The sequence below is a fragment of the Amblyomma americanum genome, chromosome 1, assembly GCF_052857255.1.
Source record: "Amblyomma americanum isolate KBUSLIRL-KWMA chromosome 1, ASM5285725v1, whole genome shotgun sequence".
NCBI classification, from domain to species: Eukaryota; Metazoa; Arthropoda; class Arachnida; order Ixodida; family Ixodidae; genus Amblyomma; species Amblyomma americanum.
The window spans coordinates 204,223,130-204,248,304 of record NC_135497.1 but is presented as its reverse complement, the minus strand read 5'-3'; the positions used below and the strand labels follow the sequence as shown (position 1 = coordinate 204,248,304).

Here is a 25,175-nt window from a genome sequence, read left to right as displayed (position 1 = left end):
GTCCGCTGTGGTCTCTTTTAATCGCTGTATCGTATCGCTCTCACAATTCAGCATGCAAAGAAAATTTTGAACAGAACTTCAACCCTTCAGGTGTAATACTTAAGGCGTCGTTCTGTTCAAAATATCAAGTCAAATTACGGTGATGTGACACAGTAGCAGAAGCTGTATATACATTAACCAGTACCAGGTTCTATTGTTTTCCACGCACATGGTAATTGATATTGCGCCCTCACGTGTTACCATGGGCCCGAACACGCAAACATGAAAACTTGTAAGTCCTACGTGTCGAGACACATAGTGTTCGCTAATCGTTGCTTGCGGATAGAGACTGTTAATCCTCAAGCACAACCGGTACCTCAAACGGACCCGGAGGCCAACAAGAAAGGCCTATGAACCGGGAAAGTATCGTCACGAGATGAGGACGTGCACACGCTCAGGAGAGCAGCCAGCATTCGTGTGGCCCGCGAATTCGTTGTTTTCAGACGTAGACAAGCACGTGTGTGCCCCACAAGAATGAATCGCCTGGTTAAGGTTGCGGAAGTTCCTTGCGTCACGTTCAAGCTCTCTAACTGCTCCGCGGAGGCTGAGGGCGTTCCAATTATGCATATGCGCGCACTGTAGCGTGAAGAAATGACTGCAAACGGAAGTGTGATTCCAGAGATTTAAAAGGGCATTAGCGTTTCCGGTTTTGGCATACTCTCTTCTGCGTATATGTTCGCGCGAAAGGAAGAAAAGAAAGCGCGCACTCGTACATGCAAAAGAACGATTTGCTCAGCCAAACGTTTGTCCAGTTTTCAGCAAATTAGCGCGACAAATAAGACGCAGCATTCAATTAGGCGCCATTAACTACTGCCTTCGTTTGATTACATCGTTGCGGCGGTGAAAATGCACTTGCTGCCCTAATGTGCATGGAAAACAAAAGAGCGCAGAGGACTGAATTGCTAGGTTGCAAAACTCGACCAGGGTGTTGTTTACGGGCCTCTGCGATGCTCGGAACGCTTACGGGCCCGTGGGACGCGGCGCCTGCAATGTATGGCACACTGTCCCAGGGGAAAGCGAACTTGTATTTATCTAAAATCGAGCCGGAGTCACCGTAGGCGAAGTGGTGTTGCTCTTTTCTATTGCTTTGTGTGTTTCGGCTCCGTCAGCTCCTGTTCCAGCGGCTGGCAGAAGGGAGACTCCTCGTTTGTCGTGAGGAACTGCAGGCCCCTTCCGCGCGCCTGGAGGCTGTAGTAACCCATCTCGCTATCGGGGGCGCCCGGCTTGCAGCGACCGCTGCGGAAGGCCTCTTTTCCGCCCTCGCACTTGTACGACAGGAAGCGGCACTGGTGGCGGTACTTGATCGACTCGATGTAGTAGATGGGGGCTCGGCCATGGTCGCAGTCTATTTCTGCAAAGCAAGAAGGCGGTGCGCACGTATACAACAATGCAGTTTTCAGTACTGTGCTCGAGAATTTAGAAGGCCGCCGGTGCAAGAAGCGGTTGCGTCATCTCACTGCGTCATCGTGACAGCTCCTTGAACGTTTTCAGTCGCGGCCATTTCCTTTTTTTTAAGTGAAAAGCTTCACTACGCTAGGTAAAACAGTCGTCGGGTAGGCCCGAGTATGACCTTGAACGACCTTCAGACCTACTACGTTTATCCCTTCCTTATGGCGCGGTTCGGGTGTCCACCGATTTATGTGAGACGGTTACCGTGCCATTTCCTTTTTTCAAAACCAATTTTCAAAACCAATCTTCAATTTCCTTCGAAAGCAAAGGAAAGGCGCATAACTGGCCCCCTGGGACAGTGGACACCTCAGTCGCGCTTTAACCTAAGTGGCGGTAGTGATAGATGTGCGCTGCGTGCGTTAGCATTCGCAACGTTGTAGCAGAAACGCTGCACTGAAGCTATAGGCCGTCGGAGTTCATCGTGTTCATTGCCGCTGGCGTTGACAACGTTCGACACCGATTATTTTGAGGAAAGGAAGGCGCATAACTGGCTCCCTGGGACAGTGGACGCCTCTACCGCGCTTTGAGGTGCGTGGCGGTGGTGAGAGAGAGATGTGGGCTGCATGCATTAGCGCCCACAACGTTGCGCCAGACACGCGGCACTGCAGCAATAAGCCGAAGCGTTCACTGGGTGGTCAACCTCTCGCGATCAACCATTAATTTAACTACCTCCTGCCAGGGTGGCAGGGCGGGTGCGCTGCCTATCCAGTACATTGTGCGATTTCACACTCACACAGTTCCGCAAAAAGCAAACTCCACAACACCAAATAGTACAAGAATTTCTGGCACGTGAGGAAAAATACAATGGTTTCACAGCCTTTTATACTGACGGTTCGAAAACGGATACTTGTGTAGGAAGTGCAGTGGTGCGAGGGAATTCGGAGACAACAATACGACTTCCACAGTACGCATCCATCTTCACTGCAGAATGTTACGCAGTATATGTGGCCGTAGAAAAAATACTCGGCGAGAACCTCAAAAACGCTATTATTTACACACTCTTTAAGGATACTTACAGCCCTCCACTCAAGAAACGCAACCACTCCTATACTTGGTGACATTATACACAACATAGTAACAGCCACAGCTAGAAGACAAAACATTAAACTCTGCTGGGTCCCGAGTCATGTCGGCATAAAAGGCAATGAGCGAGCAGATTTCTGTGCTGCTCAAGCTCGTGGCAAGGAAATAAAAAAGTAAATATACCCTTGAATGACTGCATGAAATTAGTACAAAGGAAGTTAAGGAAAAAATTGCAATCGGCTTGGAACAGCGAATTGAATAATAAACTACACTTAGTAAAGCCGATTTTAGGTGAATTTAAGTCATGTGTGCACCAAGAACGTTTTAAAGAAGTGATTTTATGCCGTCTCAGAATAGGCCACACGCACCTTACGCACAACTTCCTGCTAACAAAACAAGATAAACCTGTTTGCGAAGAATGCGGAGATGAATTTACAATTAACCACATTTTATTCTCATGTATAAAACTAGAAAAACTAAGAAAAAAGTACTTCACTCAATTTTATCATGAATGCATTCCTTTCCACCCTACATTGCTTTTAGCTGATTATGCCATTGTTAACATACCTTCCATTTTTAGCTTTTTAAAAGCAGCAGGCGTACTTGAAAAGCTAATTTTTTTAACCACTGGATCGCTTTTATACATGATACACCTCAGCCACTCACTCATTCTTGAGAAGTAGGCTGAGGCTGTTTATTTGATTGGTTGGGAGCCTCAGGATCCTTGCTAGCCAAGGAAAGACGCTAAGGCTGCCTGACCTTTTTTAAGGCTTTTACCATTAGCCATTTCCAAATTTCTTCCCTTCTTTTATTACTAGGCAGTACAATCTTTTTAAGTCATCTGCACCATCGCCTCTTTTTCATACTCCAAAACATTCTGTAGAAAAGCAATTCTATACCTTGTGCTTGGCGCATGATGGCACTCAACGTTATAGACGCCAAGCCGCGTCTAGTTGCCCTATACGCCACAGCTTTCTCTCTCTAACCAGGTTTCGCAGTAGTTGAACTGCAGATAATTTTTGAAGCGAAAAGCTTCACTAGGCTCGTCAACCCCGGGCTTCACGTGAGCCACACTAGAGATTTGCCACAGCTGCGCATGCGCGAAACCGAGTGACGTCACGCGGAGCGCAGGTGGCCGCTGCTGCCGCAGCCGTCGTCGCCGCCGCGCTGCCTCCGTCGTCTGACCTTTCACCATGGAAGGAGAAGACCCAGAAGTGGTAGCATGGGAGTTGGAGATTTTGATAGCCTTGTATAACGATTGTACAAGCTTTGTATACCTAAGACAACACGTTTTGGAAAAGCTAGAGAGGTATACCCAAATTGCAACCCTATGTATGAAACCCTAAGCTAAACCACGAGCATCGCCACGAAGCTTTTCGCTTCGAGATATCCAGGCTTAACACTTTAGCTAAGCCTCAGCTGAACTTTTTTTTTACTGAATTTGTCTAGAGATCAACTGCTCATCTGAAGCGAAAATGACCCCTCATGGTGGCTCAGTGGCTTTGGGGTTCGGCTGCTGATCCCAAGGACGCGGGATTGATCCCCTGGCGCACGTGACGGCCGCATTTCGATGTAGGCGAAATGCAATAACTTGGGAGCGCTCTTAACCACACTCCTAAAGAAAATGCGTTAGCATTTAGGTCTATAATGCATTTGTGTCTATAATTGTGTGGTGTCTACAATGATTGACTGATTGAAAGCTTTATTGTGTCTAATGTTGTTCTTGAGATTTTCCTATAAAAACTCCGGTTGGAACAGGGTCCATTGCGCTTATATGACATGCATGAGTAGTAACCTTCTAGAATGTTCGAATACCTTCCATTGGGTCATCGTGTGAGATTATGCTAATCCAATCCACTAATCCACCTTAATCTATTTTCTGAGTCGACCTACTTCCGAAAATTTGGGTGTCCTTAGGAATTTGGGGGGTCAGCCAATTTCCAATTCTGAGGGTCCTCACATTTTCAACCTTGGCGGTACCCCATGATTAGTCCTCTGGTGGTCACACGGTGTTGATCAGGTCATTTCAGTCGCATTCATAGATCGCGGGGAGTCCTCATACTGGTGCAGTCACACAGCGGTTAAGCGATGCGCCACTGCCCCGGCAGGTGGCTGTTTCAAGCGCATGCAGCCGCTGGTGGGGCTTGCGAGACTCGGATTGCTCTTCCCTATCTCCCGTAAGCCTAATGCCCAGCGCTACGGTGTGCAACTGCATTGAATTTGGCAACGGTGCGCAGTTTGCTTACAATCCAGAGACCAGGCTGTGACGGCGTCACAAGATCACGTGACCTCTCTCGACCAATCAGATAATTTGGGGGGAATTTCAAATTCGCGATGCTCTCTGAGTTGTCAAGTGGGATCACTTGACCCTGATGACGTCATCAATGAATTGACCAATCACGGAATTTTGCTATAGAGAAGCAGGAAACTATATGACGACAGCCTAAATGCTATCGGATTAAAAACAACCGCGTGCTGTGCGATGTCAGCGCAGGTTTAATACCCACGTGTTCTAAATTACAGAAGCCCTCCACTACGGCGTCTCTTCTTGCACACGCATCGCTTCGGGATGTCATACCCCACATACCACACCACTCCAAACAAAACTGCATGAGCTTATTCTCCTATTACAACGTGTGCAGCATGCTCTATGATATTACACGCAGGTAATGCTTACTTGACTCTTGGAATGTGATTTATCAAGCGAGGAAATTAGAAGGCAATGATAACTGTATACTTTCCATAGTAAAAACCATGTCGGGCTGCACTGTCGCGCTGAGGACCGGCAATGTCATGCATTTGCATCAATGATACGAACTCTGTAGTATTGAAGAAGCGTAGCGTGGCTTGCTCGAGTAACTCGGGTAAGCTCGGGTAAGTTCGGGGTTTGTATGTCGGGAGTAGTGCTTTCGCACTTAAATAAAAAGAACACGTGTGTTGAATACACGCCTAGTGTGGGGCGTCCACGGTGGGTGCACACCACATGCACTCGGGTGCATAGTGTCGCAGCGATACAGGGGCATCTGCAGCTGGCAGACGCCCCTTCGGCTGATGAAGAAAATCAAGACAGAGGCTGAGGCTGTAGTCAACGTGGCTTATCGGCAACCAGCATAGGTATGCGCAAGCTACTTGTTTTCAACAGCACTCTTAGGAGAAATTAGTTTATACACACACAAAAAAAAATGCAGACGCTTGTTGGTACTATTATACACAAAACCACCTCTTAGTGTGAGTTATCATTCGGTTTCTGACTTCTAATTTCTCACTAAAAGCAGCATGGACACATCATAAAGAATCCAGCGTCAAGCCGCTCGCTTCATGTGTTCTATATACGATCTCCTCACAGTTTCCATTTCTGCTCTAATGGCATCCAACCAAATTCATCCAATCGAGACACAAGTCCTTACGGCTAAAATTTCTGCACCAATTATTAAAAAGTAAACTAGCTCTGGACCCCAACCCACATTTAACACTGCTTTCTGCAAGGCATACACGACATACCCATTCGCTTCCTTTGACGCCTTACTTCGCAAGGGCAAACGCCTTCCCTCGAACTGTATTCGATTGGAACAACTTACCAAATAACTGCATTCTATATTTGAGTACGATTGAGGCACATATTCTAAACGACAGGAATTAGCGGCCAAATCATGTTTTCCTTGTTTTTTTTTGCTTGTATTTCATGCCTGTACTTCTGTAGTTGGAGGCATTCCTTCATCATTGCAAAGTATCCCAGTATCTTTTTCGCTGTATAAATTCTACGTCTTCTCTATTACATTTCCTGTCCAATGGTGTTTGTGTTTTTTATATGTTTGCTGTAAACCTTCTCCCTTTTTTATTTGTCATGTAAGCTCCTCCTGCTTGGGCTCCGGCTTTCAATATTCCGTAAATAAATACACAAAATAAATAATTACGAAAATGCTGAAAAAATTGCTGTAGAATTTCACAAATCAAGAAATTAGGTTCAGCAGTAAAATTTCCATATAAACCATTTTTTACTGTCCTTTAAACGGGCACCCTCACCTGCGCTGAAAGATGTTTTGACCTTTGAAACTTGGGCAAAATAAAGCTGTAGAGTGCTCGCAAATGTGGTTCGAGTAAATTTACCAGGAAGGTGCCCAGCGTGCGTTGGGTTAAGGGGCAATGATATGGCGGACAGCACCCACCAAGCAGGCCTCCGCACCCAGGCTGATTCCTGCCGCCGTTTGGGAAGAAGTCCACGTGGCCGTATGGCTTGCTCATGCCAAGGGCCTTCTGCAGCACCGTCCAGCCAGAGCTTGTGTGAATGGCGTCCACGAAGACTGCGTCCTTGCGCGACACGTACACGTCCGACTGCTCGAACAACGGCCGCGCTGCGTCCAGGGCTGCTCCCGAACCACGAACATTGCATACACGAAGAAATTCGTGAGCGGCACTGCGTGGCACTTAAGATCCAATCCACTTAAGTGCCGCCTAGGGCTCGGAATGTTCATTACAAGACCACGAGCCCTGCAATCCTGCCATATTCTGGAATCGGCAGCTACGTTTATTCCGGGCTGAAAGGGGAACTTTTGCGCCATTGTCAATGATGAAGGGCGGTGCCAATAATTGAAAAGGCGTCCTTCGCGGCGTCTAACGAAGCTTTTTTCTTCATTATTTGATATTGAATACTAAATACACATAAGTATTTCAGCGTTGAAACCCAAAGCATAAATGATCCCGACAGGCTTTCTGCTCTCCCTGCGTAGTGTAGGCTTAAACCATAGATCGCTGCTTTTGGCGTGATCAGAAATCCAGGCACGCTTGCGCGTTCATGTTTCGCCTCATACCGATTCGAAGTCTTCCTAGCAGGAAAACAAGCCAGCGCTTTTGGAATCTCTGAGTGTTGCGGGTAGCCGAATTTAGCCCACAACCACCTGACGGTAGGGACGGCAGAGCTAAGGCATCGTTGACCCCGCTGAACACAGCAGGTGTGCTGTACGCGTAGGAGTGTATTCTTTCCTCCGGGATGCACCTAATGCCTACGGGCTAAGGAGTATACGATCCAATAGTCCTACCGAATTGCGGTAAAGTTAGCTTTCCGATGAATAGTCAAATACAGCATGCACTGCATCAAAAATGACATGATGGGCTAGATAGTATACAATACCATAATTCTGTGAAGTATGGACCGCCCTCTGCATGGAAATGAAAGAATCGACTACTAACCTTTGATATATTGTTGCCATAATTATATTTTCTTAAATAAGCACATATCTAACGGGCAAGGCTTGCGCTATGTGTTTCTTTGTTCCATATTACTAGGCTCCTGCGTCCTTTCTTCGGAACGCGTGTTCCAGATGCAGTCATCAAAGTCGCACGATTGAGCATGTAGAAAAGGCAAGAGACAAAGGCGGCAGCTCATTTCTTATATCACAGAGTATAATCTGCAGCTAAATGCTTATTAAATGCTTGTAAATTGTTCCTGATTGTACAATAATTTATAATTTAGAGGAAACCGTTTGCACGTCGCGAAAAGCTCATAACCTCCTTTCCATGACCATACTGATTGCTCTTATCCTCGTTGACTTCTCCAGAATTTTTCTATGAGCAGATTTGTTGCTTCTGTAATATAGCGTCTACGGGCAGGTTTCACGTGCTCAAATGGCCTGCTTCTGGCGGCATAAAATGCTGGCAGGCATCGCCAACGTCCTGTTTCAAGGGCTGGTGAATTGCCGGTGGCTCAGCCCAACTCCCTATAATGCACAGGTCGATTGCAGGCCTGCCTAGAACGCTGAATCGAAGAGCTGCGAAATAGAGAAACAGAGATCTTAGCGCAGCTGCTGTGCAAGGAGCGCGGTACTTGTGTCTGTTCCACTTGTATGTTTATACGGCTGCGCTCGAGAGCAAGCATTGCCGGTGATATACGCGCTACCGGTTTTAAAATTTTGCTGCGTTTGCTCCACAGAACCTCTCAAGCGTTCTAGACAAGCATGACAAGTTCAGGTCCCTTCCAGTATGAAAGGGAAAAAAAAGATGTTTGCACATAATGAAGATTTTTTTGTTATATTTCTATTAAAGTTGTGGTTTGCTTTTGGATATTATACGCCAAGAGGAAGACTACAGATATACATGATAAAAAGGTTCCTTTTCACATAATATTTTGGAGTAACAATTAATTTAGTCGTTAAACTTCCTTACCTTTCATATCAGAGGGACCTACTTGTACGTTGGACGCATCAAATACCACACACATCATTGAACGGTAAAACTAAGATGTACAGGGCGCGCCAAATGTTCCTAGGCCACAGGGTCTGCTTTTCAGCAGTATATTCTGGCACTTAAGACGCCTATTAAGCTACTATGGTTATCAGAGTTGAAAATGATACATCTTCTACATTCTACAGAGATTTCGAGGTTCGGGGTGCCGTAAATGCCCAACTACAGGGCTCAAAAGCGCACCCTGTGACCTGCGGACTTATGACGGACCATGTACATTAACAAAGATTAAACAAAGCATGTCGACATTTCAGATGTTAATTCCTTATCCAGCTTGTGCCTCTTCGTAGCAGGGTGTCGCGCCTTGGTTGTGGGGACGTCGTGCAGTCAGCGTTCATCTCACGCCTGTGCCCCATCCTTGCACGCGTCGAGTCTGGTGTGCATTGGTGATTCGGGAGGGCATTCCGAAAATATAAGTACCTATTCACCTGACCCCATACACCTCTTTGGCTGTTATTGCACCTTCTGCAGTGGCTTACGTTACCGCTCCGCCACACGGGTTAGCGTGTCGCGATTCCAAGAGCTCTCAGAATGTCATCTGGAGCGATGTACTGGCGAAATGCCGGGATCGGTTTTAAGTGGCTCTCACCAACTCAATAATCTTGGCCAGTGTCGCTAGCGGTATCGCTGCTGTTCCATTACCGCGTTCGTCCACCGAAAGTAAATTGAGACGCCCCTCTAGGTTTTATACCATTAAAGTTCGGAAGGGAACATCTTCACCATTCAGAGCACGACAGTAAGCGATAATCATCGATTAAGGTTTCATCATTATCAGCCTTACTACGCCTACTGCAGGACAAAGGCTTCACCCATGTCTGTCCAATTAACTCCATCCTGTGCCAGCTGCGGACACTTTAACCCCGCAAACTTCTTAATCTTATCCGCACACCTAACTTTCTGCCGCTCCCTCCTAAGCTTGCCTTCACATGGAAATCAGTCCGTAACACTTAACGACCATCGGTTATCTTGCCCTCGTATTACATGCCCTGCCCAAGCCCATTTCTACTTCTTGATTGCGAATAGCATGCCATTAACCCGCGTTTTTCCTCTGCCACTTTCTGCCCTGCCTGCCTCTTAACGCTACGCCTATCATTTTCCTTTCCATAGCTCACTGCGTTGCCCTGAGTTTAAGTGGAACCCTTTTCGTTAGCCTCCACGTTTCTGCCCCGTAGGTGAGTGCCGGTAAGATAGAGCTGTTGTATACTTTTCTATTGAAGGATACTGGTAAGCTGCCACTCATGATCTGAGAGTACCTGCCATATGCCCTCCACCCCATTCTTATTCTTCCAGTTACTTCCCTCTCGTGCTTGTATGTGCGGTAACTGCCTGTCCTAAGTAGACATATTCTCTTACCTTTTCTAACATCTCGCTAGAAATCGTAAACTTCTCTTCCCCTCCGAGAATGTTGAACATTACTTTAGTTTTCAGTATATGAATTTAAAGACCCACCGTTCTGATTTGTCTGTCTGTCTTTGAACATGCTTTGCAGTTCATCCCGTGAGTGAACTAGAAAGGCAATGTCATCAGTGAGTCGCAGATCACTGAGGTATTCTCGATTAACTCTTATCCCCAACTGTTCCCAATCCAGGTCTCGAGCACCTGCTGTAACAGGTTATGAGGGACGCCGTTGTGGAGGGCTCCGGAATAATTTCGACCACCTGGTGTTCTTTAACGTGCACTGCCATCGCACAGAACAGGGGCCTCTATCATATCGCCCCCACCGAAATGCGACCGCTGCGGCCTGGGTCGAACCCGCGTCCTTTGGGTCAGCAGCCGAGCACCACAACCCCTGAGGCACCACGGCGGCTTGTTAATAACGAACCATCTAGCCCAGCAAGTGTTTTTTTTTAACTACATCTCCTCTGTGGGCCCTTTTCGCTGTCTTCTGCGGCAAACTGTCATCCTTCATAGGTTGTCTGCACCACTGCCCTCGCTACCTGCCGCGCAAAGTTTATCTGCTTTTAAATTAAAAATGCACGCATGCCTCCCGATGTGAGGTCTCAGTTTGGTGTAAAAAAAAAAACCTTCCATATAATATGCCAAATTCATATACGAAGTTCACAGATATAGCCGCCAGTTCAGTCCATCGTCCCTGTCTGTGTGCACGTCTTTCTTGGGTGGTGTGGAACTTTACCTTTATTACAGAAAACAATGCCTGTAGTCCTTACGAGAGAGTGAAATATAGTAGCAATGCTCAGTGCCATTTGTTCAACTCATTCACAGGTTTTCACGATTACCTGGTGAGGTTTTTCCTTCTTAGCAAACATTTTCTTCGGCAGAGTTCAGATAATGCACTCCCGCCACGCGGTGCTCACAGGATCATGCGCAGTAGCGCCGTTGTGCCCGCCTCACCCGAGATCCTGGCCAGCTTTTTTCCCGTCTCCTTCTTGAAGTGTCGCCCGCAGAAGCCGGACACCTGGGCGCCCAGACTGAAGCCGACGAGATGCACTCGGTCGGCAGTCACAGCTCCGCGGAAGAGCTTGGCCAGCCTCTGCACTAGCAGCGATATCTGGCGGCCGACCAGGGCCGTGTTGCCCACGGCTGTCAGGTACTTCGGTGACCGGCAGCCCCGACCCCAGTCCACGATGATCACGTTGCAGTCTTTCTGTGGGACGAGAGCCAAAATCTGCCGCTTTTCAGAGCCTGCGGGCCTAAGACTGTCCATTTTCAGGCGCCGCAATCATGTTAATTCTTGTTTCTTGGTGAGCATGATTTTTTTCTAAAGGTTAAGGGCGCACGACGAGGTCATTAAACTGGCAGAGCGTGACAGCTAAGTTAAGACGACAGCAAAAAAATAATAATCCTGTGCGCTGAAGCACTCTGCTCCACTGATTCATAACAGCATCACGCCGACTGCTGTACGGAACCTTTTTAGAAACTTTTTGTTTCTTTATACCGTTCAGCACATTTATTGCAACACCAATTCTAGCATGGTGCGTGGGAAAAGGGCTAGCTGCAACGCTCGCTGCCATGAGCTGCTGCTCCCACTGTATATAGCCTCCACTCTGGCCTTTAACGTTATTGCCCATTTCGCATTAATAGTGCGAGCAATTTTTCTCGGACCATTCGCGACTGTATATCTGGGAACTCTTGAATGAGTAAAAATAATTATTTTAATGCAGGCGGTTTGGTACGCAAAAAAAAAAGAATTAACGGGAAAATTAACAGGTGCAGGGGTTCAGGAACCCGGACTCGTTGCAGGGCATGCCATATGCTGTGCACCTCTGCGCTTTCGCAGATTCACACACACAAAAAAAATCCTGACACCAGTTTGGCTCGTGTGCAACCGCGGCAGAATTTATTCCCGGTTGCTTATGGATTTCAGTATATATGGGAACTGTAAACGTTCCTGTTAGACCGTCTATCTTCATTGCTTTCACTCACGCAAGTAGGTCTTTTATGCGAAGCATAATAGGGACACTACTTAGCTCAACCATAGCCCAGCCTGGCGCGGCCGCGACCATCAAGGCTAACTCCCGCTCCTCCCGCTAGGGGCGCTGCAGCCGAGCACGTGGTCTGACGTCACGACAGCTGAGGAGAGACGGGGCTCAACTCGCGCGGTCGCCGCGCGGCCGCGACCACCAAGGCTAACTCCCGCTCTTCCCGCTAGGGGCGCTGCAGCCGAGCACGTGGTCTGACGTCACGCCAGCTGTGGAGAAACGGGGCTCAACTCGCGCGGTCGCCGCGCGGCCGCGACCACCGAGGCTAACTCCCGCTCCTCCCGCTAGGGGGCGATTGTCGTCGCGGCATTGTATAAAAGAGCCCCGCTCCTCTCGCCGAGGCAGTCATAAAGCGAGATGCCGCCTACAGACAGGGAAGCCGGCGGAATGAAAAGCGTAAGCTTCAGCGAGCCACCGAGACTGATGAAGAACGAGAAGAACGACTCGCCAAGCGTCGTGCCCCATGCTTCGCATCCTAGGCTTAACCTTACCTAAGCCAGGCCATTTTTTAGACATGCTTTTTAGACATTATCCTTTCAAGGTATGAGAAGAAAATTACGAGCTCCGTAATGTTTTTCCAACACCCTGAAAATTTTGAAACGTGGTGCCGGCATATCCTGGCTATGTAAGCTGAAGTCTGGAACCGCCGGTTTCTGCCCGCACAATTCTTTGTCCTATAGCTTTCTCGGTGTTGACAGGTTTTGCCGCACCGACGAACCACAGAAAATCACGGAGCTTAAAGCAGGTTTGACAGCACCGATAGCCGGCCGAATGAGAATGCGCGGACTAGCCGCCACCCGACCGGTGGCGTCCATCCACTTTGTGTTCCTGACGCGAGGGCGTTCTTGTGCCCATGTGTATGCCAGTGTTGACAACTCCTTTGTTTTATTTATTCTGAAATAGGGGAGGGGATGGGGCGGTAAATGTCTTCGCGACCACAATACTGACAGTGAGCTCGGTGCCAGCATACCGTAAGTGCTTTCATCTCCGAAGGCAGTGATGTTTTTTGACGTGCGCGCAGTTATTAATCGGTAGAACCCCACGGCCCTTGTTCGTTCTTACTTTATATTTGTTCCGTATGATTTTTTTAGTTCTATAACTTTTGTTTACTTACATTCATACCCCTTTAATAAATTTCAGTCTTGAAGTCGACACCTTGTATGACCTGTCTCTCTTTCTGTCTAGTCCTTCCAGCGATATGCTGCTTCACAAAATGAAACGCTAACTCGACCACACTTACACCGCCTCATATTTATGATTTTGTTCACTATGAAGCATCTGTCAGTAAACAATTTCGTGAAATCATGAAGCCACATGCAGGCGAGGCTTGCAGCGGCATCTGAAGATTTTCAGGAAGCCTACGAGCCCATGAAAAGGGGAAGGCATGTGGCACCCCTAGCCATGAGACTTTCGACGTACCTCCTTAAGCAGGGCCTCCTTCAGTTCATGCATCCAGGTGCTGTTGACATTCTGCGTGTAGCCGTGCACAAGGATTACGAGGTCCTTGGGTCTGCTGAAGAATGGAGCAGCATCTCGCCGCATTGTCCTCTTACGCAATCTCCGCCCGTTCATGTTTTCCCGGCAGTACGCGTAGAACTTGGTCCTCACGTATCTGGGCCGCTTAGGCAGCACGAGCGGATGCGTTAGCCTGTACTTGTCATCCTTGCGGAAGCAGCCCACGTTCCTGTAGCAGCGTGTGTCTTTGATCAGGGAGAATGCGTTGAGTGGAAACTTCAGGTTCCATTTCTGTCGAAAGACGAAGAAAGGTCCGCTCAGGTTACGGGGAGCACAGAGAAGAATAGTAGCTTTGCGAGTACGCGTTAACTTTTTTTGTTTAGCTATACCACACGCGTCTGTACGAGGCATCGGTTATAATCACAAGGAACAATAAGCGGAATTATTCATATAAAGCACGACAGCACCGCTTCGACACAAACTGTTGTCGTGTTCTCGACGATACACAACTCCTAAGAAGGATAAAAACCCCTGAAAATTTGATTCCTTATTTGCTGATACTAGCTGCTGCTTCCACAACGCTGTCAGAATTTAGCGAGAGCATTTTAGGCTTTTTATGCAAGTGTGCGCCTTTCTAGCGAACGATCTTGCTGTGTCCAGAAATTACTTCTCGATTTCCTTTGGACCCTTCTGCAGCGTCGCCCCGATCACAATGAGACTATTTTTATTTTAGGCAGTTAATTGCCGTTATATATCTACAGATTGGTGTAGGTCTCCGTAATTAAGTGGCCGTATCCTAAATGCTCCAAGCGACTTAAGTATATGTATAAAAAAATGTGTCTTGTGCGACATTACAGATCATTGTCATAATATGTTCAACTTTCCCGAAGTTTAGACATTTAGAGATTCCTTCGAATAGTGAGGCACCAGTGATTACTCTGTGCACGTGCACAGCTGTTGGTAACAGACAGCTGCGTAAAGAAATTTGCGCTCACGCGCTAGGTGCACTTTCACTGTAGGCAGAGTATTTGAGTGAAAAAAAAACTCAGGTATTCAAGTCGTTACAGCATCTGCTGTCATTCATCATGCGCCCTTGAAACAGCGGTACGTCAGAAAGGTGCTGCCTGAAAGGGCATTCAATAAAGAGGCTGCGAAAGTGGCTCTAATTAAACAAGCCCAATGGCTGCTATCGGCCGACATCCAGGGCAACGTTCTGCTTTAATAAACTTGAGGTCTCGTTCGCAAAACTCTCTTCTCATCTGCGACCACTTGTAATTTATTTGCAAACTACTCCGCATCTTCAGTCTCGCGCTTTATACTCGTCAAGCTTCGTGAGGTTAGGAGCCAGCTAAATGAAAATAGGTAGCCGAAACACTTGCACGGATTCTGAGATGAACAGACTGAAGACAGGTCGACTGATATGCATATAGCAGACTAAAGAAAAACAAACAAGCATGTACTGCGATGAAATGTCCAGCCTGGATGGCACATTGGGTGCTGCACATTGAGCACCGTTAAAGTTTTCAATTTTTTTTCTTCATGGGTGAAAATTCCCCAGAAGGCAGCATGCCCCCTTGCAGATTAGGCAGAAGCTCTCTTAAGCTTCTTTGAGCTAAAGTTTTTTGGTTTTTTTCCGAGTTCATTGCGGTGTCTGTTGTGGTTGTGGCAAGACAAGATGAAGCGTGCAAGTCCATTTTTTTTAACTGAACAAACTGGCTTACGCCCTCGTTCTTTATGTCCTCCTCGTCAGCCGCGTTGGTTAACATGCTGAGCAGACCTCCGGTCCTCTGTACCATGCTCACGGACACTGCGAAAAGGATGATGACCACGGTGGCTTGCAAGAGAAGGGGAGAAAGCGAAAAATGAGGATTTTGGTCTGGGCTAGTTGGTTCATTGTTTTTCTTCGACAGATTACCACAGCGCAATGGAACACGGACACAAGAACAAGGCACCCAAGACAGGACAGCGATCATCCTGTCTTGCGTCTCTTCTTCTTGTGTACGTGTTCCATAGCGCTGTGGTATTTGTCGAAGAAGAAGTAGAACGCGAAGGCATGATAAATTAAAGAGGCTGTGGCTGTAAAAAAAAAAAAACAGGCTTGAGCGTAAAAAGTCGGACACCACTCAGCAGTTGCTCGAAAGAGTAAGGCTTATGTAAAAAAAAAAATCATCAGCAGCAGCAGCATCCTCAGCATGCATCCTCAGCCTAACTACGTCCCCTGCAGGACTGAGGCCTCTCCCATTGACCTAAAATAAAGTGGTCTGTCTCAGCTGCATCTCTGCAGACTTTCTCATCTAATCCGCCCGCCTGACTATCTGCCTACGTCTTCTCTTGGAATCCATTTTGTTACGCTAAGGTACCATAGGCTTTCTTCCCATCGCGTTACATATCTTTGCCCATGCCCATTTCTTTTTGACTTCAGCTAGGATATCATTAACTCGCGTTCGCTCCCTTACCATTAAATCGGCTGTCTTCTCCTTTAATCTTGCCATCACTTTTCCTGAGAGTCCCTGAGAGTCCTGAGAGTCCCTGAGTACCTGAGAGTCCCTGCCCAATGAATTCCATCTAATCTTATCCTTCAAGCTTGTTCACTCTTTCTCCGGATTTACAGCCACTGCCTTCCCTACGTAGAAATGTGCCTGACCATTTTAAATGCTTCGCTGCGTACCTTAAACTGTTGCTGTCTGCCTAGACTGTTGAACATTGTTTTAGGTTTCTTCATTTTAATTTTGGACACCACCGTTCTGTTTTGCTTCTCTAGGTTACTGATCATGCTTTGCGATTCGTTTAAGGGCAGTATCATCAGCAAATCAAAAATTACTAATGTTTTTCTATTTACTATTCTCCAAGCTGTTCTCAGCACAGTTCTCTAAATGACTCCCGTAAACACGCGGTGAACGGTAGTGGGGGGATCGCGTCTCCCTGAATGACAACCTTCCTGATGCGATGTTACTCCTTTCTATGTGGAGGAATTTGATCGCTGTGCATATATATATATATATATATATATATATATATATATATATATATATATATATATATATATATATATATATATATATATATATATATATATATATATATTATTCGAGCGTATTTAATTTTTATGCCTTTTCCCCTTCCTAGCTATGCAATGCCTGTTTGCTTGCCAATGACGATGAAGATATTACCAGCGATAATATCGTTACAAGTCTTGGTGTTTGCCATCTGGTTTCAAGAGCGGTTTCTTTTTCGCTTGACGCCGTAGGCGGACAAAGTATTTGAATATGCAAATTCTCACATTTTACAGAATTAACGAATGATGAGAAATAAAAAAAACTGACAAATGAAAAATGTGGGCTGATAGTTTTAACCGAGTGACTAATGTCCACTGATTTTCTGTGGGATTTAATCCCTCTGAAGAACACAGGAATGTTAATACCGGAGTCACCAAGTGTTAGTAAAAATAATATGGCAAGCTTATCAAAAGTTTTTCGAAATACAGGGGAGTGAACTTCATGCTAAAGATTGTTAGACGCGTAAAGGTACATAAATGTTTCTTCGAAGGTTTAAATGTCGCTGAAGTGTTGGAAACCTTTTTTTCGGGGGGGGGGGGGAGAGGGGGGGGGGGGCTGTGCTTGTCAATGACGTTCGCTAACATGCACTCCTTAGTTTTTTGTAGATCAAGGCTAGTGGAATGAAAAGTCCTACAGAACTTTCAAAATGAACAGCCGCGTTACCCTATAACATGTTGACAAGAAAGACTTGCTAGGTTGTACTCCGTAATTCGATACGGCGGTAGATGCACAGATTCGTCGGTGAGATTAGAACCAAATGCAATGAAAATGATCAACACTAATCTCTTGTTCCGCGCTTCAACAAATCACTTTGCAATGGCGCACTGTCAAGTTGGGTACCTGTTGCACATCAGTGCAAGCTTTCGCGGGAGAATTTCACGCGCTGTAAACATATGGCCAAACGATGTCACATGGTATTGCGCGATGTGTGCTTGCATCCATTTTACGCCCGTCATTTTGTTTTACTAGCGTCAGGCACTTATCCCGTATTTTTCCTAATTTTTAGGCATAGATCTACCTTGAGACGTGTCATGGGAGGACACTAGCTTTTGCCAAAATGGTCTTAAAAATGGACCCTTTTTTTTCAACATGTTTTAGGACGCTACCGCACTATTCATGATCTTCTTATCGGAAGAAAATTACGACAGTTGCATCGTATCAGAAGCGCCTGACTTCTCTGCTAGCAGTGCCGCTGTACTCACTGTCACAGAAATGCTGGTAGCGTTGCAGAAGTTCAGTCTGTAATCAATAAATCAGGAACCCAGTTCAAAAACCTGACCGCGAGTGAGGTGGATTCGTGACATGCTTGCGCCCGTGACGTGATCAGTCACGACAGCCAAATGCGCGGCTGCACTGTTAAGGTGCCGACCAGTGATCGAGCATTCTTGCGGGTAAGAACTTTTTTGCGAGTTCTGACGCGAGCTGGCAGCCTCAACAACGCTGCCGTGTTGTAGCGAGACAGAGCATACTCGGGCACGTGCTGGACCGGTACGCTGGCGGCGCACCACAAGTTAGCTGCCAGAAGCGCAGCTAGCCACAAGAGCCTTCACTAAGCGCTCGCACTTCAGATACGGGCAGGTACTCGGCCGCAGACACTCTGAGCTGGCTTCTTCCAGCCAAATCTCACGCCGTCTTGTTCGCTGCAGTGACAGCGACAACAGCTAGCCGCCGCCGCTGAAAGCCGCTGCAGAAGCCGGCGTACGAATTAAGGCACTCCCCGAAGGCCCGTTTAGAGACTCGTGCCTCGCGCAGGCGCCCTGATCGTCCCCCAGATTGGCGACTCCAAGCTCATCACGCCGAGCGAGCGGGCGAAGACACACACGCCGTTTCGTGATTGCGCGGCCGCTGCCGAGCCACTGCTCCCGGCGATCGTATCTGCCGGGGCAGACGCCGCTTCTCTGCAACACCCGCTGAACGTCGAGTCGCTATCTGGCACATAAGCGAACGTGTTCTCGGTCCCGTGCGCTCGAATTACGCTAACTACACGGTCGTATTAGAGTCGCAGTGGTTCGTCACTGCACGCGCGGCACTCCCACCGCACGTCGCCGACTGAGCGGAGTCGTAAAGGTCCGAAAGTGTCTGGTCTGCAATTTAAACAAGGTTACGGTGTCATACGCTGGACATATTTGTGAGAGCCGCTCTTAGTGTATGTACGGACGCCTTTACCTGCAGGACTAATAAAACGACGTGTGCACCAAGCAGCAGAACCTGAGGAACATTGCGATTGTTCAAGCTGAAATGTATTCACGCTTCGAGGAAAAATTACAAACGAGCATGTTACTTATGTCCCACCATTTTTTTTTTCATTTTAATGACAACAATAACGAGATTCACAGAGGGATGTGTGCGTCTCGTCCAGCCCTTGTTTTTGGTGCGCTCAAGTGCAAGAACAGGGTAAAAATCAAAACGGCGAAAAGAAGAAAAGTTCAAAAAGTAGTGGGAAAAACTCACGCCTTGGTAGCCTCAGGAGCATTACTGGCGCTTTTAGACCTGTGAGTGCATGTACATTGAATAGTTATCGATTTCATATACCATACAGTCCCGTAAGGTATTGTTTACGGTGGGCGTCAAGTTTTTGTCAGTGTATTTGTAAGAGAATAAGCAATTCAGAATACGAAAAATGCAATACGCAGTAACAATATTTGAAAACATGAAAAGAGAACACGTGATATTGATGCTCCAGAAGAGAAAGTGAATATCAGTAATAAAGCTAAAAACTCCGCGGAGTACACGATTACTTTTTTTTATAATCCATTTACTGACTGAAAAGAAAGACTTGTAATTTCGTTATTATTCAAGGACTTTCGAACTCGTCTTGTATAGTATTTTTCTGTGCGCACTTTCACGTGCGGAGAAGAAAGCGTGTTGAGAAGTGCATTATCAAAAAATACGATGGTCTACCAGTCATACGTCATCATGATGAGATATGATTGGCTGACCGTCGGGGGAATCGTACGCACTACACCCGGCCCGCAACTCTAGTTTGTAGTACTTCAACAGCGCTCAGAGGAGTGCCTGCAACAAAGAAATGACACCTGCGAAAAAAAAATTGTGACTTTTAAAGTCATATTTAGACAAGTTAGGCTCTTTATGTTATTCGAGGATGTCAGTCAGGTGTTAGTTTTTCAAAACACATTCTAGGTGTATCAAGTTGCCAGAAAGGAAGCCGAATCCTTGAAGGTGTTTTTAACAGCACCAGTTAGCGGACAAGCTTGCGAAGAGGCAGTTTTCGTATTAGTGTGGTCATTAAAAAGTGCGAAACCTAGTGAAACAGTTGCTTGCACTATCGAGAGAAGTGCTTCAGGGAGTGTCACTGCTTGAAAATTTGCACCCATTCTCTCCCACCAGCTTTCCCGCGCCAACGGAAAGGCCTGCGTACGCCTTTGGGTGAGTTCAAAAACAGGCGAACATCGAACCGTCACGACCAGTGTGTCGACAGTCCTAGCAAGATCATCGGTGGCAGTGCCAGAAAGGTAACTTCATTATTTTCCCCCGATAGTAACAGACAATTTTCGGAGCACAGGTGAAGAGGCAAAAAAAAAAAAAGTGAACGATAGCGAGCAGTAAAGTCAGGAAATTAACGAATGACTAAGCGAAGCAGAGAGTAAAGCGCTATAACATCAGGCCTCTGTATTAATTTTTTCTTCGAGCACCGCACGCTCCAGGCATCATTCAAAAGCAGGCATTTGAAATCTAATGTTGCCATCCTCGAAGTGTAAATTTTGCTTTCGGTGACCATGGTGCGTTTGCCCTTTCAAAAGTGCCTCGATGAAACGAAGGTTCGAGAGCGATCGCAGTTTCAAAGACATCGTTTATTTCTGGCTCGAGGGACATTTTTGGCTGGGTATACTGTTTCCATTGGGGCTCATGCAGGAAAGTTTCGTCATAGGGAGGGTGTTCATTAGAGAAAACATGCTCAACTGCGTGCACAAGCAACTTGCCGGTCATTTGGAGATATGCGTATATCGTTCGGTGTACTTACCCCATTCAAGCTCTGTAGCATCTTGTTCAGAATTTGTTCTAAGACGCATAGGTTTTGTTGACAGCTCGTACGTATTTTCTCTTAGCTCACTCCGAACTGGAATTTAAACCTAGCTCAGTCACGTTACACTTAATTTGCTTTGGAGCTCGGAAATACGCGCATAATCACACCTCCAGTGCTTTTTGGGCCGTCACATTTGCATGCGTAAGACATCGTCACAAATAGCGTTCACGATTATAGATTGTAGCCCACATCTTTAGGTAAACAAACCATCCAAAATAACCGAAAGTATTAAGGCCGAAAATGAAATAATCAAGGAACAAATTGAACGAACTAAAATGCGAAGTGCAATCAAGATTAGAGCACACCCGGCACGAAAACAATCAAAACAACCGACCGATCAGGTGACCACAGAAAGAGTCGGATAAGTAGCTAAACGATTAACCGCACTGTTAAGTATATAAAGTCATTCTGGCAATTAAATAAATATCTGCACAAAGAGTAGCGAATAATGAAGTCAATATTGGCGCAAATGCCTAGCAACACAAGCACGCTGTGAACTAAATCGAAATCGAGGAACAGAAGCAGCAATGAGAAAAACAAGGAAGGAAAGGAGAAAAGTAGCAATAAAGCACGCAGGCGAACCTATAAATAGAAAAAGAAGCGAAACACAAGCAAAGGGGGGAAAGCAAAATGAGTGCGCGGTCATCAGTTAAAGAATAAATGAAAAAATACTAATCAAGCAGTCTTTAGGCATAGTTTCTATTCTCCTGCATCACTATGCATTTATAGTTTTCGCTTCGACGCGTGTACATATCTATGCATTTACAAGGCAACACTATATTTGCGCGAAAACATAAAGACGTCCGCTTTCGCTTACCAACTGCTACGGTAAAACGTTGTAGCCAAGCAGCACAATTAAAGCGGGTGAAATTTCGTGTGCTTGACGCTTCCGAGGGGGAGAGTATCACATTCTTTCCGTCTAAAGCAACGGTACCTCGTCCGGTTCCTGGTACAGCACTCTGACGACAGGCGCAGGCGAGTGGCTGCCCCTTAGCCGCTTTCCGTAGGGACGGAGTCCACCTGTCTCCTTCGACGGAGTATCGCGGCAGATGGGCCGCTGCACGATTGTTTCTCGTCCTAAAATTAGGCGCATTGTTGAGTGCACGTCGGGAACCTTTCAGTCGGCGGGAGAATCACTTGCGCCTCCATAAAAAATATACCTTCCGTGACCTGCGCTCAACTTTAACCAGCGCTCTGCTACACAGACGATGGCTATTTCTGCTCTATGCCTGCATCATGACGTGAAGCAAGCTGGCACTTTTGGAACTGTTGGGTTCTATGATACCTGCTATCCCCTGCTTGGCTGTCGCCTGCCATTCACGTCTGAGCTATCCGGGAGTAAATGACGGAGGCAGCCTTCGGAGACAAAGCGAACACGAGAATTTTAGAGTAACGTAAAAAACAACAGAAAAAATGTTACTTAGCGCGCGAACACCTGAAAAAGAGACAATTCTCTGCTACTAGTGAAACAGGCAGACCTAGATACAGCAGCACACGTGGAAGAAATAAAACAAATTACTTTAAAAGGAGAAAGGTATGCCCATTACTGCATACTCTAGTCTGGGAAGCTGCAATAATAATTTATCAACTAGCACAGGTTTAGCCGGTGCCGAAAGCTGCTGATAACTATTATGCCCCAACGCCTTGCAGCTCGGCTATCACCGAGCTGTGCAGAAGATCGTCAGCTGTGCCCGGGCTGCCACTCGTCAGACTCGCGACGCCCACACCAAAATGGACTGGTTGCCTCCGTCGAGGAGTTCAAGGAACTGCGCTCCTTGCCGGTGCTGTTCTCCGCGGCCGAGACAACTAGGCCGTGCCCGTACAACGCCGTGGCCTCCGCACTGTCCAAGCTGTCGCTCGAGCGACTCGTCCTGCGTGGTTTCTTGGATGTCAGCTTGACGGGGCTGGCGAAAAGCTGCGCTGGGCGGCGGCGGCTGCAGCTGGCTGATTGCGAGTTGTGCGACCTGGACTTGGCCGACCAGGCGCTGCCTCACATTGACGAGCTCGAGGTGAGAGACGCGCCCGTAGCGCATGCGGACTTTCAATGTGCGGCTGTGTATACCGGTTGAACCCTGCGCTACGCATGAACCTTGAAGTGACTCGAAAAAAAAAAAAGTGACGGTGGTTCAACTTAGCTGAGCCAGGATTTAAAGAGCGAAAGCTCTGTTAAGCATGGTTAGCCACAGTTTGGCTCTGGTTCATCTTTGTTGTCTCAAGACTTTAGGTAGTGCAAATCACATGAAGCATATACCGGTTGAACCCTCCGCTACGCATGACCCTCGCAGTGACTCGAAAAAAAAAAGTGCCTGTGGTTTCAGCTGAGCCAGGATTTAAAGAGCGAAAGCTCTGTTAAGCATCGTTAGCCACGTTAAGCATCGTTTTCTCACTGCAAGGACATTTCGTCCTTTCTTTTTCTTATGTGCATGTTCTGCGGGGGGGAAATGCGACTGTGCAGCCTGCTCGTGCACCTAACCCTCCCCCCCCCCCACCCCCCCCACCCCGAACCGCCACCGGATACGGGCCGGTGTAGTTTCGGCTACTAAGCTTTGTTCCGGTGCAACGCCAGTGGTGGGGATGGGTTGGCCGGGGCCCATCCTCTGGGTATGCTAAACCCCCATGGGAGTGGCAGCGACTCCCAGGCGACTTTGAGGGCCAGTCGCGCCTGTGCGGTCCGATGCCTGAGCGGAGGCAGGCCTGGTTATATCACCAGGCTAGACCCACGGAATCCGGCACGGAAGGCATGTAAAAAAGCAAAAAGGTTTTCAAATACATGCATACAGCCTCTACACGCGGCTGTTGACCGGCGCGCCGGTTTCTGGCCACGGAGAGGCCAGGTCCGCGCGGGGGTTCAAAGCAGAAGGGCTCCTCAGAATCGATGTCCTCGGGAAAGTAGCCTCACTGCTGACCGCGAGGCTGTAATGGCCATTGCGGAACGCCGAGTTTTGGGGTCCGTAGTAGGACCAGTGCAAAAACCGCCGATGTTGTGGAGTACCGGCGGTGTAGGTCCGGGTCATCTCACCCTAAGCCAGGTACTTGGTTTGTGGCCCGGTCAGCCTGGCCTTGAACACTCCCTCCTCAGTAGGCGTGGAGTAAGCTAGGGGAGAAAATAAGTGCATGTTTGGTTGGTTGGAAGCACAGGTGGGTCCCCCCGGAGGTGATCGGTCATGGTGCCGAGGGCCGGAGGGCCGATAGGCTGACGACACGAGCCTCTACTGGCTGGATCACACCACACATACTTCCGGAGTCCGAAAAACCGCGAAAAGCACTCGACGGCTAGTAGCTGGCAGGTCCAAATAAAAGCCCCAAAGTCGTGGAGGAGCCCGAGGTAGCTGACCCCGGGTTAGGTTTTCCTGCCTCCGGCGGTCGGAGCCGGTTGCGTTTGTGGGTGGTCGGGCATCACGTGAGTGCAGCCGCACCATTGGGCAATCTCGATGATGCTCTCCCTGTTCTGGTTTGGTTTATAGGGGTTTAACGTCCCAATGCGACTCAGGCTATAATGGACGCCGTAGTGAAGGGCTCCGGAAATTTCGACGACCTAAGGTTCTTTAATGTGCACTGACATCGCACAGTACACGGGCCTCTAGAATTCCGCCTCCATCGAAATTCGAGCGCCGCGGCCGGGATCGAACCCGCGTCTTTCGGGCCAGCAGCCGAGCGCCGTAACCACTCAGCCACCGCGGCGGCTGCTCTCCCTGTTCTGGCCAGACAGGCCAGCAATGGAGTCGAGACGAATGAAGGATCAGAGCCATAACTCGCTGTCCCCATTCCCCTCCCAATTCCCATAACCCTATCCCAATTCCCACAACCCATCATCCCACCCTCTCCGCTACGTCCCAGGGTAGATAGATCAGGGGAGTCTACCCGGGCCCGCTCTCCCGGCTGTGGATCGCTTTGTATATAGCTTTTACTCCCCCCCCCCCCGTCATTTTTTCCATCTTTCCTACCAACGGGTTGCAAAAGTACATTGCCTTTGGGCCTTTTCATACTTACGGAGTTTTTGTCGCTGCCTTTGACCTTCTCTTTCTTTGCTCAGGCCCTTAACAAAAAATCTGAACCTTAACAAGACATAAAACTTGACCCCTTCGGACACATTTTCCTTTTCATGTCTAGAGCAGCCAAGCTGCGGCAGTGAGAATGAACGTAAGCACTTGGCGATATCTAGCAAACTCTCTTCATGCAGAACATTTGTGCAGATGGCGGTGAATTCGTCCTCGATTAGCTTGACTGCAGTGGACAGGGCGGAACTAGGGTAAACAAATCCACCGTTCTCAAAATGAGCCGTGAAGTGAGAACTCTCATCCATGTTTGCGTCATTAATTTGGTGTCACACAAAGGCAAGATGCACACTGCGGGCATGGGTTTTGCGATTGTCTTTTTTGCCACATTTATCTCGCAGCATAGTTGATCAATGCAGCGTTACTTTTCCTTTCT

General features: G+C 47.6%; 2 protein-coding genes across 4 annotated transcripts in view; one reads left to right on the top strand and one right to left on the bottom strand.

The window, feature by feature from the left end:
• The window catches only part of LOC144114519 (uncharacterized), a 184,717-nt gene that overhangs the window by 11,916 nt on the left and 147,626 nt on the right, over nt 1-25,175 (top strand). For all 3 annotated transcript variants that reach the window (XM_077648316.1, XM_077648317.1, XM_077648318.1), the window contains exons 2-3: nt 20,048-20,172; nt 22,395-22,753. In XM_077648316.1, coding sequence (XP_077504442.1) covers nt 20,048-20,172; nt 22,395-22,643 — 374 coding nt within the window. In that variant the 3' untranslated portion in view covers nt 22,644-22,753. The remainder of the gene's footprint in view (nt 1-20,047; nt 20,173-22,394; nt 22,754-25,175) is intronic.
• Nucleotides 1,046-21,785, bottom strand: LOC144114517 (pancreatic lipase-related protein 2-like). Its single transcript, XM_077648313.1, has 7 exons — nt 21,679-21,785; nt 19,151-19,189; nt 15,365-15,477; nt 13,608-13,934; nt 11,101-11,353; nt 6,678-6,875; nt 1,046-1,390 (listed from the first exon to the last, which is right to left on the bottom strand). Exons 2-7 carry the CDS (start codon nt 19,170-19,172, stop codon nt 1,119-1,121), a joined length of 1,185 nt encoding a protein of 394 aa, XP_077504439.1. The 5' UTR covers nt 19,173-19,189; nt 21,679-21,785; the 3' UTR covers nt 1,046-1,118.